General features: G+C 35.7%; 1 protein-coding gene across 16 annotated transcripts in view; it reads left to right on the top strand.

Moving 5' to 3' along the window:
* Positions 1-14,562, top strand: part of SYNE1 (spectrin repeat containing nuclear envelope protein 1) — a 450,580-nt gene that overhangs the window by 170,330 nt on the left and 265,688 nt on the right. For 15 of the 16 annotated variants that reach the window (XM_041744182.1, XM_041744178.1, XM_041744179.1 and 12 more), the window contains 8 exons: positions 1,091-1,249; positions 1,455-1,663; positions 2,271-2,379; positions 4,181-4,345; positions 6,929-7,096; positions 8,961-9,131; positions 9,895-10,035; positions 14,118-14,278. In XM_041744182.1, the coding sequence (XP_041600116.1) occupies positions 1,091-1,249; positions 1,455-1,663; positions 2,271-2,379; positions 4,181-4,345; positions 6,929-7,096; positions 8,961-9,131; positions 9,895-10,035; positions 14,118-14,278 (1,283 nt within the window). The remainder of the gene's footprint in view (positions 1-1,090; positions 1,250-1,454; positions 1,664-2,270; positions 2,380-4,180; positions 4,346-6,928; positions 7,097-8,960; positions 9,132-9,894; positions 10,036-14,117; positions 14,279-14,562) is intronic. The other variant, XM_041744185.1, reaches the window with a different exon arrangement.

The following is a 14,562-nucleotide window of genomic DNA, read 5'->3' as shown; positions in this document are numbered from 1 at the left end:
TAAAAGTGAGTGGCAAACGTCATGTGTGTTGTATGAAGAAGTCGCAGGGTCTGGAAGATAGGCAGCTAAAACCCTCTCCATCAGCTTTTGTATTTTTTCTTCTAGATTTTTTTTTACTCATCTCAGTAACATAGGCTAAAAAATCAGCCCTATGCTTAGGAAAAAACACAGTTAAGGACATATTTCGTTTACTTGCTAAATTTGAAAATTAAAACGAGATTCTTAAAGAAACCCCAGCTTTTTAAGGTGTCTTTAAAGCTTAACATATCATAAATATATTATGGAATAGAGATTCTAATTGAAAGCTGTATTTATTTTACACACACACATACATAAGCTCTCTAGGAGAGAGAACTTAATCTGTTCTAGTCTTTCAATAGCTGGAAATCATTTTCTCATCAGTTATTTTAGTATTTTATTTTAAAAGTAACCTTTGAGATGGCAAAGGATACAAGCTGGCTAAAATTAACCCATTGTAGGATGGAAGGTAATGATGTAGCTTATGCTTATATCAAAAAAAGATCATAAAACATTTCATGTTATTTGCCTGCTGCTGGCTTGTTTTTTTGTGGGATGCTCTAAGGATAAAGGACCAGGCAGGTGGTCAAAAGCATGGGCTGCTTGATCCTGGCTTTCTTGCTAATAAAGTTTTCTCTTTGTCTTTTGTATAGTGAGTATAATATATGTTCTTCCTGCCTCAGAGGATCATTGACAAAATTTAAAAGGACATGTATCGAGGAGAGTATGTGGAATCAGTGCATCATTTAAATTCAGATTCAAATGTAGCTTTTCTACTTATCCCTGAGCCTCAATGGTCTAATCTGTAAAATAGGAGTATTGATACTGTGTCAGGCTATAGTAAAAATTAAATAGAATAATTCCTGTGAAAAATCTGGCCCTGCAGGCTGAAAGGATTCATTTCATGACTAATATTTGGAAAAGTACAAAGCAGCAAGCAGCCAGGTGCAGACAATAGTGATTTAATCACATTGCCCCTAAAGGGAATATTTTATGGGTTTTACCCCTCTCATTGAAAATGTATATAGTCAGGAATGGTATCATATTTTCTAAATCTTCCTATGGAATATAGGATCTTCAAGGAGAAGCCCCATATCATTTGCTTCATCTGAAGATTGATGTGGAGAAGAATAGATTCTTAGCTTCTGTAGAAGAATGCAGGACTGAGCTGGATCGAGAGACCAAGCTGGTGCCCCAGGAAGGCAGTGAAAAGATTATTAAAGAGCACAGGGTATGTCTCATGCACCCCAAGTGCAGGCATGCAAAGTCATATTTGTTACCTAAAAGATATATAACCGATACTTTGGTTTGAGTCTGAAAGCACTAAATAGCTTAATTATCTTTTATACTAGTCAACTAAATGGAATCATCTATGAAAATATGGAACTATTGTATGGATTCTCACAGGGATTATATAAACGTTTATTGCTCATTAGATTTTCTTCAGTGACAAAGGTCCTCATCATGTTTGTGAGAAAAGGTTACAGCTTATTGAAGAACTGTGTCTGAAGCTCCCAGGCCGGGACCCAGTAAGGAACACACCTGAAACCTGTCACGTGACTCTCAAAGAGCTCAGAGCTGCCATTGATACCACCTATATGAAGCTCGTGGAGGACCCAGACAAGTGGAAGGACTATACTAGCAGGTACTTGTAGAACCACTTCCAGAGATGGACATAGTCTGTCCTAATACTGTTAATTCAGAGATCATTGCATCACAAGAAGTGACATGTTTCATCTTAAATAATAAAGAAAATTTGATTGTGTTATCTTGTCCATGCTCTTGTATAAAAATGCTGCATTTAAGAAAAAGAATGGGTTTCAGTTAGAAACAGAGTGAATCACTTTATTTCCAGGGGACCTAGATGTTATCTCTTTGATGCAAATTTGACACTTCCTTTCTCCCCTATTTCTTCATATCCCCAGAGGGGAACTTCTGCCTCTGGGTTTCTCAGTCTGGTGGAGATTTATGAGGCCAGACTTCACCTGGTACCTTCCATACTCCCAGGTGCTCAGGCCCTGGAACACACCTTTTTCCTTAGCTGAGCTCCATCTGCTCTGCTTTCTCTTTCCTCCAAAAGGCTGCCAACCTCTGCCCTGAGCTTCATGTTAAAGAACAGTTTCCAGAAAATTTGTTAATTGACTTGCTAATGAGTTGATTGTTAAACTTACATGAATAAATTCAAAATAGAAAATGTATTTTAACCGCTGGGATATTTTCTCCCTTTAATAAGAAAATATCTGTTATTTCAGAATTTCTCAGTTCTCATCTTGGATATCTGCAAAGGAGACAGAGTTGAAAGGGTTTAAGAATGAGCCCATCGATACTGCCAACCATGGAAAGGTTAAACATGCTGTAGAGGTTAGTTCTGGGCCATATTTTGTTACCAGAAAATTTTCATTAATAAAAAACTTAATGGTAGACAATCTAATTTGACTGATGTATTCTTTTTCTTCTGTAAAAAAATTAAGTTCCTTAAAACTGTCAAGAGTGTCTCCTCATGTTACTGTGGAGAAGAGGGGATTTTCCCTCTTGAATCATTGTTAGCTTTGAGATTTAGTCATGCTCAGTGGTACCTCTAATACATCTTTAGCTAATGGAAAATCCTGAGAGGAAAATTGCATGCATAGGCGTACAGCACAGCAGAGACTTAAGAATTGTCCTGGAAAACAAGAACGCTATAGTTTTTTTTTTTTTTTTTTAAGATTTTATTTATTTATTCATAAGAGACACAGAGAGAGAGAGAGAGAGGCAGAGACACAGGCAGAGGGAGAAGCAGGCTCCATTCCGGGAGCCCGACGTGGGACCCGACCCCGGGACTCCAGGATCATGCCCTGGGCTGAAGGCGGCGCTAAACCACTGAGCCACCCAGGGATCCCAACGCTATAGGTTTTTAATTTTCAGCCATTTAAAAGCCAGATCACAGAATTGGGCAAGGTCTCTAAAGTATCATTTCTACATCATATTCAGTCTGGATCAGTCAGCTCTGTAAGCATGGGTCCAGCCTGATAAACTCAGCCATGTGACAAAACCTCAAGCCTGAACCCAGTTCACATTCTGTGAATGACGCACAGAGAGCCTCTCCTTCTTAGTGTGGCTCTACTGTGTTTTGTAGACACGTGACATTGCGAAAACCCTTATTTTTCAGCATTTTGAATTCTTGAAAGTCACATAGTTGTTGTTAATGAGAATATATTTCCTTTCTATTCCTATCCTGAGTTCCATGTTTTTCTCTTAAATTTATAATCCCATTAAATACTAGAGATGCTCAGTAATATCATGCTTTACCCTGTAGAAAGATATTTATATTTGGTATTGGATGCTGTTATAGTACAAAAAACCATTCACATCTTAAAATGAAGAGATCACTTGGTTCTGGAACCGGTCATTTTCTGTGGGTGTGAACTTACCCTATAAGATCCTCTGTAGCGACACAGGTGGTTTCCTCATGCTACCCAGAATGTGTGTAGGAGGAAGAGGCTGCCCCACTCAGCATTCCCATGGTTCCCAGGGCTTACAAGGGCTAAGGCACCAGAATCTTTCTGGCATTGTCCTGGCCAGTATGCCATCCCTCCCTGGATTAGGGCTGTGTTCCTGTTTGCACATCTTACTATGTGGGGTATTGACTTCCAAAAGCTAACAAAAATGAGGCATAAAATATAAGTTAATAAATTTAAAAACAGTTTTTAGGGAATCCATAATAATATTCAACAATTAAACTCTTCAAACAAAAAGAAATCAGCTCACTAAAAAAAAGGACTTTCAACCTTTTTTTTTTTTTTCTAAAAATACCATGTTCCTTCCAGCTAACAGAAAATAATGTTATAGTTCCCAATTTTGGTATCCCATTTTCTTCTACAGTACTTTTAGAAGCATCTTTATTTGTGATCAAGAGAATATCTATAAATATCTAACCATCTAGGTATGAACTAACCATCTAGTCATCTTTTTGATATAGAAAATATTGATTTTACATATAAGATATTGGCACTGGGAAAATATTTTTTTCTAGCACTTATGGGCTTTTATTAAAGATGTGAATAAAAAATAAAAGAAGCAGGCACTCTGCTGGTGAATGAATGTCTGGCTTTCATACCTCCACTGTATGAACTTTCTTAGTCTGAGTCCTTTCTTGATTCATAATGTATTCTCTTCATTCCAGGAGATCAGAAATGATGTTACCACAAAGGGCGAGACTCTCAACTGGCTGAAATCCAGGCTTAAAGTTTTAATTGAAGTTTCTTCTGAGAATGAAGCCCAAAAGCAAGGAGATGAGCTAGCAAAATTATCTGGTTCTTTCAAAGCTCTTGTAGCTTTATTGTCAGAGGTATACCATTTACTTGTATTCTAAATAGATAGTTTTGATGAGGAATCTGGAGGGTTCTTTTTCTTTTGGTTGTGGTTTAAGAAGTAATTATGTAAAGAAAGTATAGTTGAAACACAATGGTTGAGATACTTATTTATATGAAGATTGGTGGAGAAGATGTTTGAATTACAGTCTGTGCCATTATTGGATATGTTAGTTCAGAGTGACAACTTCTATTTAAAGTACAAACCTTATCAGATCCACCCTCTTTGCTCTTACTAAAAGCCTTGTTTCATGGTCAGTTGAAGGTATATTATGGAGGTTGAGAACACAAGCCTGGGAGTCAAATGAACCAAGAGGTTAGAATTTAACTCTGATAGCCCACTTCCTATGTAATCTTGAGCTTGTCATTTAACATCCCTGGGCCTTGGTTTTCTTACTTATAAAACAGAGCTAGAAAAATTTACTCCCAAAATGCAAATGTAAAACATTTAGTATAGTGCCTGAGAATAAATACTCAATAACTGATAGTTGGTAATAATAAAATATTCAATATTAGCAGACCATAATTTCTATTTTATGCAAGACCTACTCATTTTAAACTTCTTGATATGCATTTAAGTTGGATTAAAATATACAAACTTATTTACTTCATTTCTAGTAGGACCCCTTCTACCCTCGGTGAAAATATTTTTACCAACCAGGCTGTCATGCATGTCTAATGAATTTGTGCATGGGAAGATGACATAAGAATGGAAAGTTGAATAGATAGCTACCATTATTTCTTGAAGTCATTTATGAACTTGCATGGGAAAATGATCATCTGGATGACTTAAAGTTCCCTAATTCTGAAGATTTGGAATTCTCTGTAGGTGTCCCTAATCTAACAGTTTGGACAATTAACCTTTTATATTTTAAATGCACATAGATCCACTTAAGACTCAAGTAGTGAATTTACATAAGCCAAAAATACTCTGAACCGCATGCGATTTTAGTTTTATGTGTGAATTTTGGTATTGTATATCAACTTTCTTAAAAATTTTTGACAAATTAAAAATAGTGATAGGATTAATCAAATTTTGGAACATGAGTTATTTCAATCCTTTGATATACAAATTTCATAGCAATAGTTCAGATAATATAGCTCCTATCATATTTTAAGTAAAATTCTGACATCATTCTTTTCTACTCTCTCTTTGATTAAGAAGGTAAGGGCGTAAGTAAGGATTACAGTTTTAAAAATAAATATACGTGCAGGTGATCTTTGATCCAAGACTTAACAAATCATTTTAGTCATATTGATAGATGAGTGTATATTTTGTTCCACTTTCACACGCACACATAAAACAATTTGGCAGCCTTTAAAATTAGAAATTATTAGTTTTCCTAACACTTTACCGAGGTCATTTTTAACTTTATCTTCCAACTACTCTCATGACACTGCCTGTGGACTTGTAGCAAAAATCTGCCTCTAACAATTATGTCAGATATTGACTCTTTGCACACCCATCTACCTTGAACTTCTGTATCGTTTGTATACATACCCTTGTATGCTAATTTTTCATTAGCAAAACCAAGTAAAAAGGAATGGAAAACATTCTTTTTGTTATACAACATATTAACAATACTAAAAACACAAGAGATAAGTTGGAACAAGGTAAGGATACTGGATTTATATTAAAAGATGGATTTGACACATTCAGCCCATCCTTTGATTATAATCCATTTTGTATTTAAATCAATGTTGAACACAAAGTATTTGCAATTGTCCACTATAAGAAAAAGAGACTGTGGATAGACTGACAGTGTGTACTGATGAGTCACTTCTTTCAATGAAAACTGTGATTTACTGAGATCTGGAGTTTGTTGTTTTCATAGGGTCTTATTGCTGTTTGTTTGGAGAATAGCACACTCAAGTTACCTGGGACAAACTCAGAGCAGAAGAGGGTCAAAAGGTGGGAAAAGAGAAGGATAAACTGGAAGGCTTCTGTGGAACTCCAAAGTGTGAAAACGACATCTTAGTGAAGACGGGCAGTGATAGACTTTGAAACAAAAGATGCTAATGACACTGAACTAGAGGAAGCAGAAATGAGACAGAAAAGAAAGCTGAAAATTCAGGAATAAGAATTCAGTAAAGAACCACAAAATTGAAATTATGTTATGTTTTATGTAAAAATATTGGAAGTGCATTTTCAACAAATACTCTTTATTCTTTCCATTTTTTCCCCTCCACAAATTTTTTCCTTACTTACTTTAAATACGGTGGACTAAACTTTATTATAATGCATTTTAATAATTTATAATTAGATTTTATTCATGGCGTTGTAATTAAAGGGGATCAGGAAACAAAATATACAATATACCCACTTTGATTATCATGCCTTGATTGTCAGATCGAGTGGGCACAAAGTGCCATATCAAATGAGGCTTGAGATTCATATAAATGGCTATACAGTTTAATAATAACAAACCTAAAAAATATATGAAAATAAAGACATCTGTGTATACATTTCAAGTTATTGAGATGGACTTTACACATACTCTTAAAATATTTAAGATTACATGAACATCATATGAGTTATAATTTTTTTCATGAAAACCTAGGTTGAAAAGATGTTAAGCAACTTTGGGGACTGTGTCCAGTACAAAGAAATAGTTAAAAGCTCCCTTGAGGAGTTAATTTCTGGCTCTAAAGAAGTCCAGGAACAAGCTGAGAAGATCCTGGACACTGAAAATCTGTTTGAAGCACAGCAGTTACTTCTTCATCACCAGGTAAGATGCTCTTTATCCAGAGCACTTATGCAGAGTTCATTAGTCACTGACAGACCCAGAGAGTTGAAGAGAACTGTATGTCCACAGGGTAAGGACAAAGAGAAGTAGGGTGCAGGAAGGAGTCCAGGTGAATGGTTAAATATCTTGGTACTTCTGTTCTTTGTTAAATATTAGTCACCTTCAGAAGAGCCTGTAAGATAAATTCTTAGCCTGAGTGATTTGATGATATCAAAAAATTCAAGGAATATTTTGGAGAAAAAGTTGATTTAGCTATGAAAACCATAAAACTTGCTCAATTGTCCTTTTTGAACAGAGAAGGAAAGCATAGAGATAAATGCTCCATATTTGAAATCATTATTCCTTGTCATTATATTAAAATCATGCTCTTCAATTTACAATTTTGAATACATATCAGTTTGGAAGATTAAAATTTACATGAAGTACCAGACCTTTTTGGTATGCTATGCTGTTATGAAAGATTAGAACTGAAAGTAAAGAAATTCCAGTACATATATTGATAATAAACACTTCTAACCAGCTTACTTGCCAACTCAATATAAGTAGAAGTATGATTCAAATCAAATATTTTAATGACAAAATTCTAGGTAACTTAATGTGTAGCAAAATACTAGCTAATTTTATACATAATGATATATAAACATGGAAGTAGCATTAAAAGTATATGTAAAACAGCAGCCTCTAGGCTTTACAGATTTATTTAATTATAAAAAGACTGTGAGTACAAAAAAATTAATGCTTGGTATTACATTGTTCTCAACCATTATAAAAGTTGGTTTGGGTTTTGATTGAAGTCAGAGAAATATGTAATTATAGATATTTACATTAATATTTTAAAACTCCTCACATTTCTTGGACCAGGTGCTTTGTTACATGCCTGTGTTTACTTTGTGAAAATTCATAAGGTATATACTTGAGATTTGTACACCATTGTTTATACATTATACTTCAATAAAGAGCTTATTTTTTTTTTATTTGAGATTTTATTTATTTATTTGACACAGAGAGAGAGAGCACAAGCAGAGGGAACTGCACGCAGAGGTGGGAGAGGTGGGCTTCCAGCTGAGCAGGGAGTCAGATGTGGGGCTCCATCTCAGGACCCCTGGATCATGACCCGAGCTGAAGGCAGACACTCAACCAACTGAGCCACCCAGGCGCCCCCAAAAGTTTATTTTTAAACATAACTTTCCCCAAATACCTAGGCAGATTTATCATTCTGAATAGACCCAGGAATTAAATCTCTTAATATCAGCATTTTAACAACATAAATGATAAGAAAAAATAGAGTTGGGATTTCATGTTTTTAGGCAGAAATAATTCTTTAAGGAGAATTATGCCAAAGGAGTAGTTTTGTCAAATTCCTTCTGGAATATTGCACAAAATGCTAAATGTCTAAATTTGCACACAGTTAAAACATCAAGATCAAATTAACTATGTTGTTTATCATTAAAAACATAAACTATTCATAAATAATGCCCATTTTGACCAACATAGAGTCCCCATTGCCATTTTAGCTGTTCACATTAACTTTTTTCAAAAAAGATTTTGTTTCTTTGAGAGAGAAAAAGTGAGAGAGAGAACAAGTGGGGCAGGGGCAGAAGGAGAAGCAAAGCCCTCACTGAGCAGGGAACTGGATGCCATGAGCTATCTGGGGATCCTGAGATCATGACCTGAGCCAAAGGCAGATGCTTAACCAACTGGGTCACCCAGGTGCCCCTGTCAATACTAACTTTTAAAAGACAGTTTGAGCCCACACCACAGTAAGGTTGTACCTCTATTAGACTGTAGGTGTTTCTGTCCTGCTTAGTTGCTCAGAGAGTAACATTTATACCCAACTGTCGTCCAGCAAAAGACAAAGAGGATTTCTGCAAAGAAGAGAGATGTGCAGCAGCAGATACAGCAGGCTCAGCAGGGAGAAGGTGGGCTGCCGGGCCAAGTCCGGGAGGAGCTGCGGAAGCTGGAGAGCACCCTGGACAACATGGAGCACAGCAGGGAGAAACAGGAACGCCGCATCCAGGTAGGAGACCAAAAGTCTAGGGCCTGTTGACTTCCGGGTCACAGTTTACATCTCCAAGGGGGAGCAAAAGTTTGTTTCCACCTCTGATGCTCCAACATGTGTTTAAGTATTGACACAAATTAACTCTTTAAGTCCTCAGGTCAACTCTATGAGATAGATACAATAATTAGCACATTTTCCCAGTGTGCGTTACCAGAAGCTTAAAAATAAAAGGTTTGAGGTCTTTACCCAAAGTCAAAGATTCGTGATAAAGCCAGAATTTTAATCCACACTTGTCTGAATCTAGGAATTAGCAGTGGGTCATTTCACTTTTTTGGGCAGTCCAGCAGCCACATGTTTATGCCTTATTGTAATCTTGACACTTTAAAAGGGTTTTGAATTCTTGCCACCTGCTCACTACACACTCCCTTCCTTCTCTTTCTCCCCCTTTTTTTCTTTTTTGGTTTTTGAAGCTGATGGAGAGGCCTTTTTTCCCCTTTATCCCTTATCTACATCTTAAGTAATATCCTTAGATTCATAGGACTTTACAACTGAAAGAAAACTCAGAGTGCAGTCTACCCATCCTCATTTTGTAGGTGAATTGAAATGCAGAGTGAAATTCTTATGGGAGACATTAGGATCCTCTTTGTTAAGCATAATATGTGAAATTTGAACAAAGTTAACTGGAAGTTGACAGCCTAACAAATGAATGGAAATGTGAACAATATTTTGTGACATACTTTGATAAATCATAACATGATATGTTTATTTTTTTCAAATTTAGGTCACATTAAGAAAGTGGGAGCGATTTGAAACGAACAAAGAGACAGTGGTCAGATACCTTTTTCAAACAGGTTCCAGCCATGAGCGCTTCCTAAGTTATAGCAGTTTGGAAAGTTTATCTTCAGAATTGGAACAGACAAAGGTATATCAGTACGACAATACAACCCCTTGGTACTCATTATTCAGAAGAAACACTGTGTTTATATCCCTTATTACTATTAATTATTATAATTATTCATTTAATCAGCACTTCTTATTTATTGATCACCCACTCTTCAACAGACAGGTCAAGTTGCTCTGGGGAATGAAAACATAAATAAGATTTAAACATCAAGAACTAAGAGAAAGTTTTCATTAAAGTGGGAAATGGTTCCTTCATAGATGTATACATTTAAAAAAATCTTTCTGAAGGCAATAATATTTTTGACTAAACCTTGAAGGGCAGATAATACACAGAAAAGCAGAGTGTGGGACAAAAAAAAATGAGCATTGGGAATGTCATGAAGTATGATAGTGTATGGAAATTCTGTTTTAAAGCAGAAAAATGGAAATACAGTTGTAAAGGAAAGTTGGGCCATACCACAAGACGCTGGAAGGTCTGAAGCAGTATTTGGTAAGCAACATGGAACTCCTAAAGGTTTTTAAGAGAAAGAGTAACATAATCAGAGCTTTACTCTAGGGAGATGCATTTTTTAAAAAAAATTTATTTATTTGAGAGAGAGAGTGCATGTGTGAGCAGTGAGAAGGGCAGAAGAAAAGAGAGTCCCTCTAGCAGACTCCCTGCTGAGTGTGGAACCTGACTCAGGGCTCCATCCCACAACCCTGAGATCATGACCTGAGCTGAAGTCAAGAGTCACCGTTCAACCAATTGAGCCATCCAGATGCTCCTAGGAAGATGCATTTTTAAGCAGTGTAGAAAATTGAAAAGGTGAAAGACTGATGTCATAGGATCCAATTAGAAAGGTATTGCATATGTGTATTAATATGGATATGAATTAGGATAATGGGGATGGCAGTGAGAAGAGAAAACAAGAGATAAAAAATAAAGGAAAATAAGATGATACCCAAGGTTCTGATCTTGACAGATGCAACGGGAGTAAGATAGGAGCCTGAAGGAGTGGCTGTCAGTTGAGAAAGCCACTCAACTGACAGCATGATGGATTCAGTTTGGGACAAATTGGGGTTGAGGATCCAGTGGGATATCCAACAGAGAATATTTAGTAGATGTGTTTCATGAGCCCAAGCCTATAACCCCAAACACTTTAAACAGTCAGAGAAGACCAATACATTGTCTGAAGCATTTAGAGAGTTGTGTAAGTTCTCTTGGTTTCTTTTGCACATACTTGGGGTTTATAGAATGTTTGAGTTTGTATAGAAATGTGTTAACCAATGAATATGAAAGAAGACTCCTATCTACCCGTTAATGGCCTTTAGCAAATTAACTCCTGTGCTGTTTTTTTCTTTCCAGTAAAAGGCTTCTCTGTCTCTCATACTGACAATTTTGTATCATCTCTCCTATTCCTAATTCACTAAGGAATTTGAAGTCTTATAAAGCCACAGAATTCTTCAATTCTGTGTGATTTCCATCAGCCATTTAAATAGAACATCATTTTTAATTATAATTGTAATCATTTTATATATTAAAAATATATCAGGTGTTTTTTATAAATACAAACAGATTTATTGGGTTAATTATCATGTTATACCCATGTTCCATCCAGGGTTTCTGATACCTTGTGGCTCTAATCCCTTTGAATTGATTTGTCAGCTGTGGATGAAGCAAATGTAACCTTTTCTAGTCTTACTATTAAAATTTTTCCTAGCCAATAATCTTGCATGGTTTGGGATTGATTTAATAATGTAAACTAACATTTATTGAAAAAAAATATATATGCTGGTCTAATCACTTGATTTTTTAAAAAGATTTTATTTATTTATTCATAGAGACAGAGAGAGAGAGAGAGAGAGAGAGGCAGAGACACAGGCAGAGGGAGAAGCAGGCTCCATGCAGAGAGCCTGATATGGGACTCGATTCAGGGTCTCCAGGATCACTCCCTGGGCTGCAGGTGGTGCTAAACCACTGCGCCACTGGGGCTGCCCTAATCACTTGATATTTATCATCTTCTTTAATCTCCAGAACAATCCTAAGAAATAGGTGTCATTATGAATACTATTGTGATGAATGAGGAAATATAAAGTACAGAGTTGTTAATGATTTTATCCAAGATCTCAGGATTACTAATTGGTGAGGTTGGGATTCAAACCTCAGAGGTCCAGAACACATACCTTTAACTACTAGATTTTTCATTGAAAAACTAAGCTACTTTACTGTTTATGTATGCTGTTGCACATGCACATGTAATCTATAATAATTGTTCTCTATTTCTTTGCTCAGTAGACATTGTTAATACAGCCTTCATTCTAGTTGTAGCCCTTGTGTGGTTGTGCTAAAGGACTTGAGTACTTTCTGTCTGCCAGCATGTGGTAGGGAGCCCATGGCAATATCATGTTTATTCTTTACAGCAAGGCAATATGAGGAAATGAAAATTCAGAGAGTTATGTGACTCAGGTTCACACAGCCAGTGAGGGACATAGCCTGGTTTCAACTCTAGACCTCTCTGATACCAGAGTCCATCCTTCCCTGCTGCACCTACTGTGGCCTCATGACTTCTTTTTAGGACTTAGAGATAAAGCCTTATACCATTATTCTATTTTGGTTCAATTTGTTTTTATCAACATCATTCTGTCCTTTGCAATCCTCTGCAATATGCTTTCCCCATACATAGTTCCTATAGAAGGCTCTTAGATTGAATGTATCTAAGCATTTTCAGACATAACTCCACTTTCTCCATGATTTTCTTGGGCTCTGGGAAATGGTGGGGGAAAAAATACTAAAATACTATTTTGCACTTTTGATTCTGTTCATGGGGTTCTGAGAGACTATACTGTGATTCACAGATGAATCCACCATGAAATAATGTTGATATTTCCATGAGGACTTTCTTTCGAACGTGAATATACAGTAGTATTATGTAGTAACTATTTATTATGTAATAAATCTGGGAGATACTCTGTGAGAAGAGATGGCTCTCAGAAGTCTTATCTTTGAAAATATTTACGTCAGAATTCATTACCTATTTTGGAGAGAGGAGTTTCGTATCAAAATTTAAATCTCCTGTGAGTTTCTCTTCCATGAGAAGAAATAAGACACTAAGCTAATTTTTTTTTTCATACAAGATTATCTCTGGGTTTAGCTTTATAAATTTGGTTTCTGATACATTTACCTGACAAAATTCAGGTAACAGTTCAAATTTACCAGTGCCTCACCCATATTAAATTCATCTTTGAATTGAAGTAGTTCATTATTAATGAAAATCAATGTATGAATTTTGTAAACCATTTTGTCCTTAATTTTGTGTAAGGTACATTAAAAAAGCAATAATAGGTACCTGCTAGATGCCAGGTACTTAAAAATGAAATTGGTAATCAGATGCTAACAGCAACCTTACAAGAAAAGTGTTATTATCTGCATTTTATATGAAAGCCTGAAAAATAATTCACCAAAGTCAAACAACTAGTAATTAGCAAATCTGGAGTGCTAGTCCAGGTTCAACTGGTTGAGAACTTATCTTCTTTTCATCATATAGTATAGGTACATAGTGAATAAGATTTAATAGCATTAAGATCAGGTCAGCTGTCTTTTAGGGGAATGAGTTAACAAAATGTTTCTTTATAGGTATCAGTGATACACTGTATTGACTAAAATATTCTTCAAATTAAAAATATTTATATTTATTGTCCTAGAAATCTCTTACCTCTATGATTGAAAAACAATCACTTGATCATTGCCTGAATCAGGCCTATATAATAAACTAGGATATTTGTGGAAAAGTTAGTTATTATAACGCAGCTCAGAATTCTAAGCAATAAACACAAACCAGGAAACAATGGAAAAAGATTTTTGTGAGAATTGATGGATAACTGTGAATGTAGATATCTGGCTGTGTATATAAAATGAAAATAAGTTAGTGAAGTGTTTATTCTGGTCATGATGTATAGAAGTCTGTCTTGTTGCTACAAATATTATATACTAATATTCATATGTGAATGAATCTATCTAGCTATTCATCTTTTCTAGTAGAGACTCTGCAAGTATATGCAGTTTAGCTGAGAGCAGAATTTAATAGAAGATGCCTTCCTAACAATTATGATATCTTTTTCTAGGAGTTTTCTAAACGAACAGAAGGTATTGCAGTCCAGGCTGAAAATCTTGTGAAGGAAGCTTCTGAGATACCACTTGGGCCCAAAAATAAGCAGCTGCTTCAGCAGCAGGCCAAGTCAATCAAAGAGCAAGTCAAAAAATTAGAAGACACACTTGAAGAAGAGTATGTGCTTGACAAGTCCTAAACTTTCTTCTCTGAGATAAAGTTTCATACAGTCTTTCCTGTGTATTGTATTCAAAACATTCCTTTAAAATCTCAAAGTGTCTGTGTATTTCAGCATGTTTTGAGGAAGCAACTCACAGTTCAAAAGAAAGTCACCAAGACAGAAACCATCGTCTATATAACAGAGCAGAAAAATATAAGGGATGTGGTTTTGTATTGTAAACTGACTTTGTTCATGAGAAAGCCATATCTATTAAATTCTGTGGCCTTCATGCAATATCAAA

Source organism: Vulpes lagopus, chromosome 2 (genome assembly GCF_018345385.1).
Source record: "Vulpes lagopus strain Blue_001 chromosome 2, ASM1834538v1, whole genome shotgun sequence".
Taxonomy (NCBI): Eukaryota; Metazoa; Chordata; class Mammalia; order Carnivora; family Canidae; genus Vulpes; species Vulpes lagopus.
The sequence above is the reverse complement of the archived record's forward strand: the minus strand, read 5'-3'. Positions and strand labels throughout refer to the sequence as shown.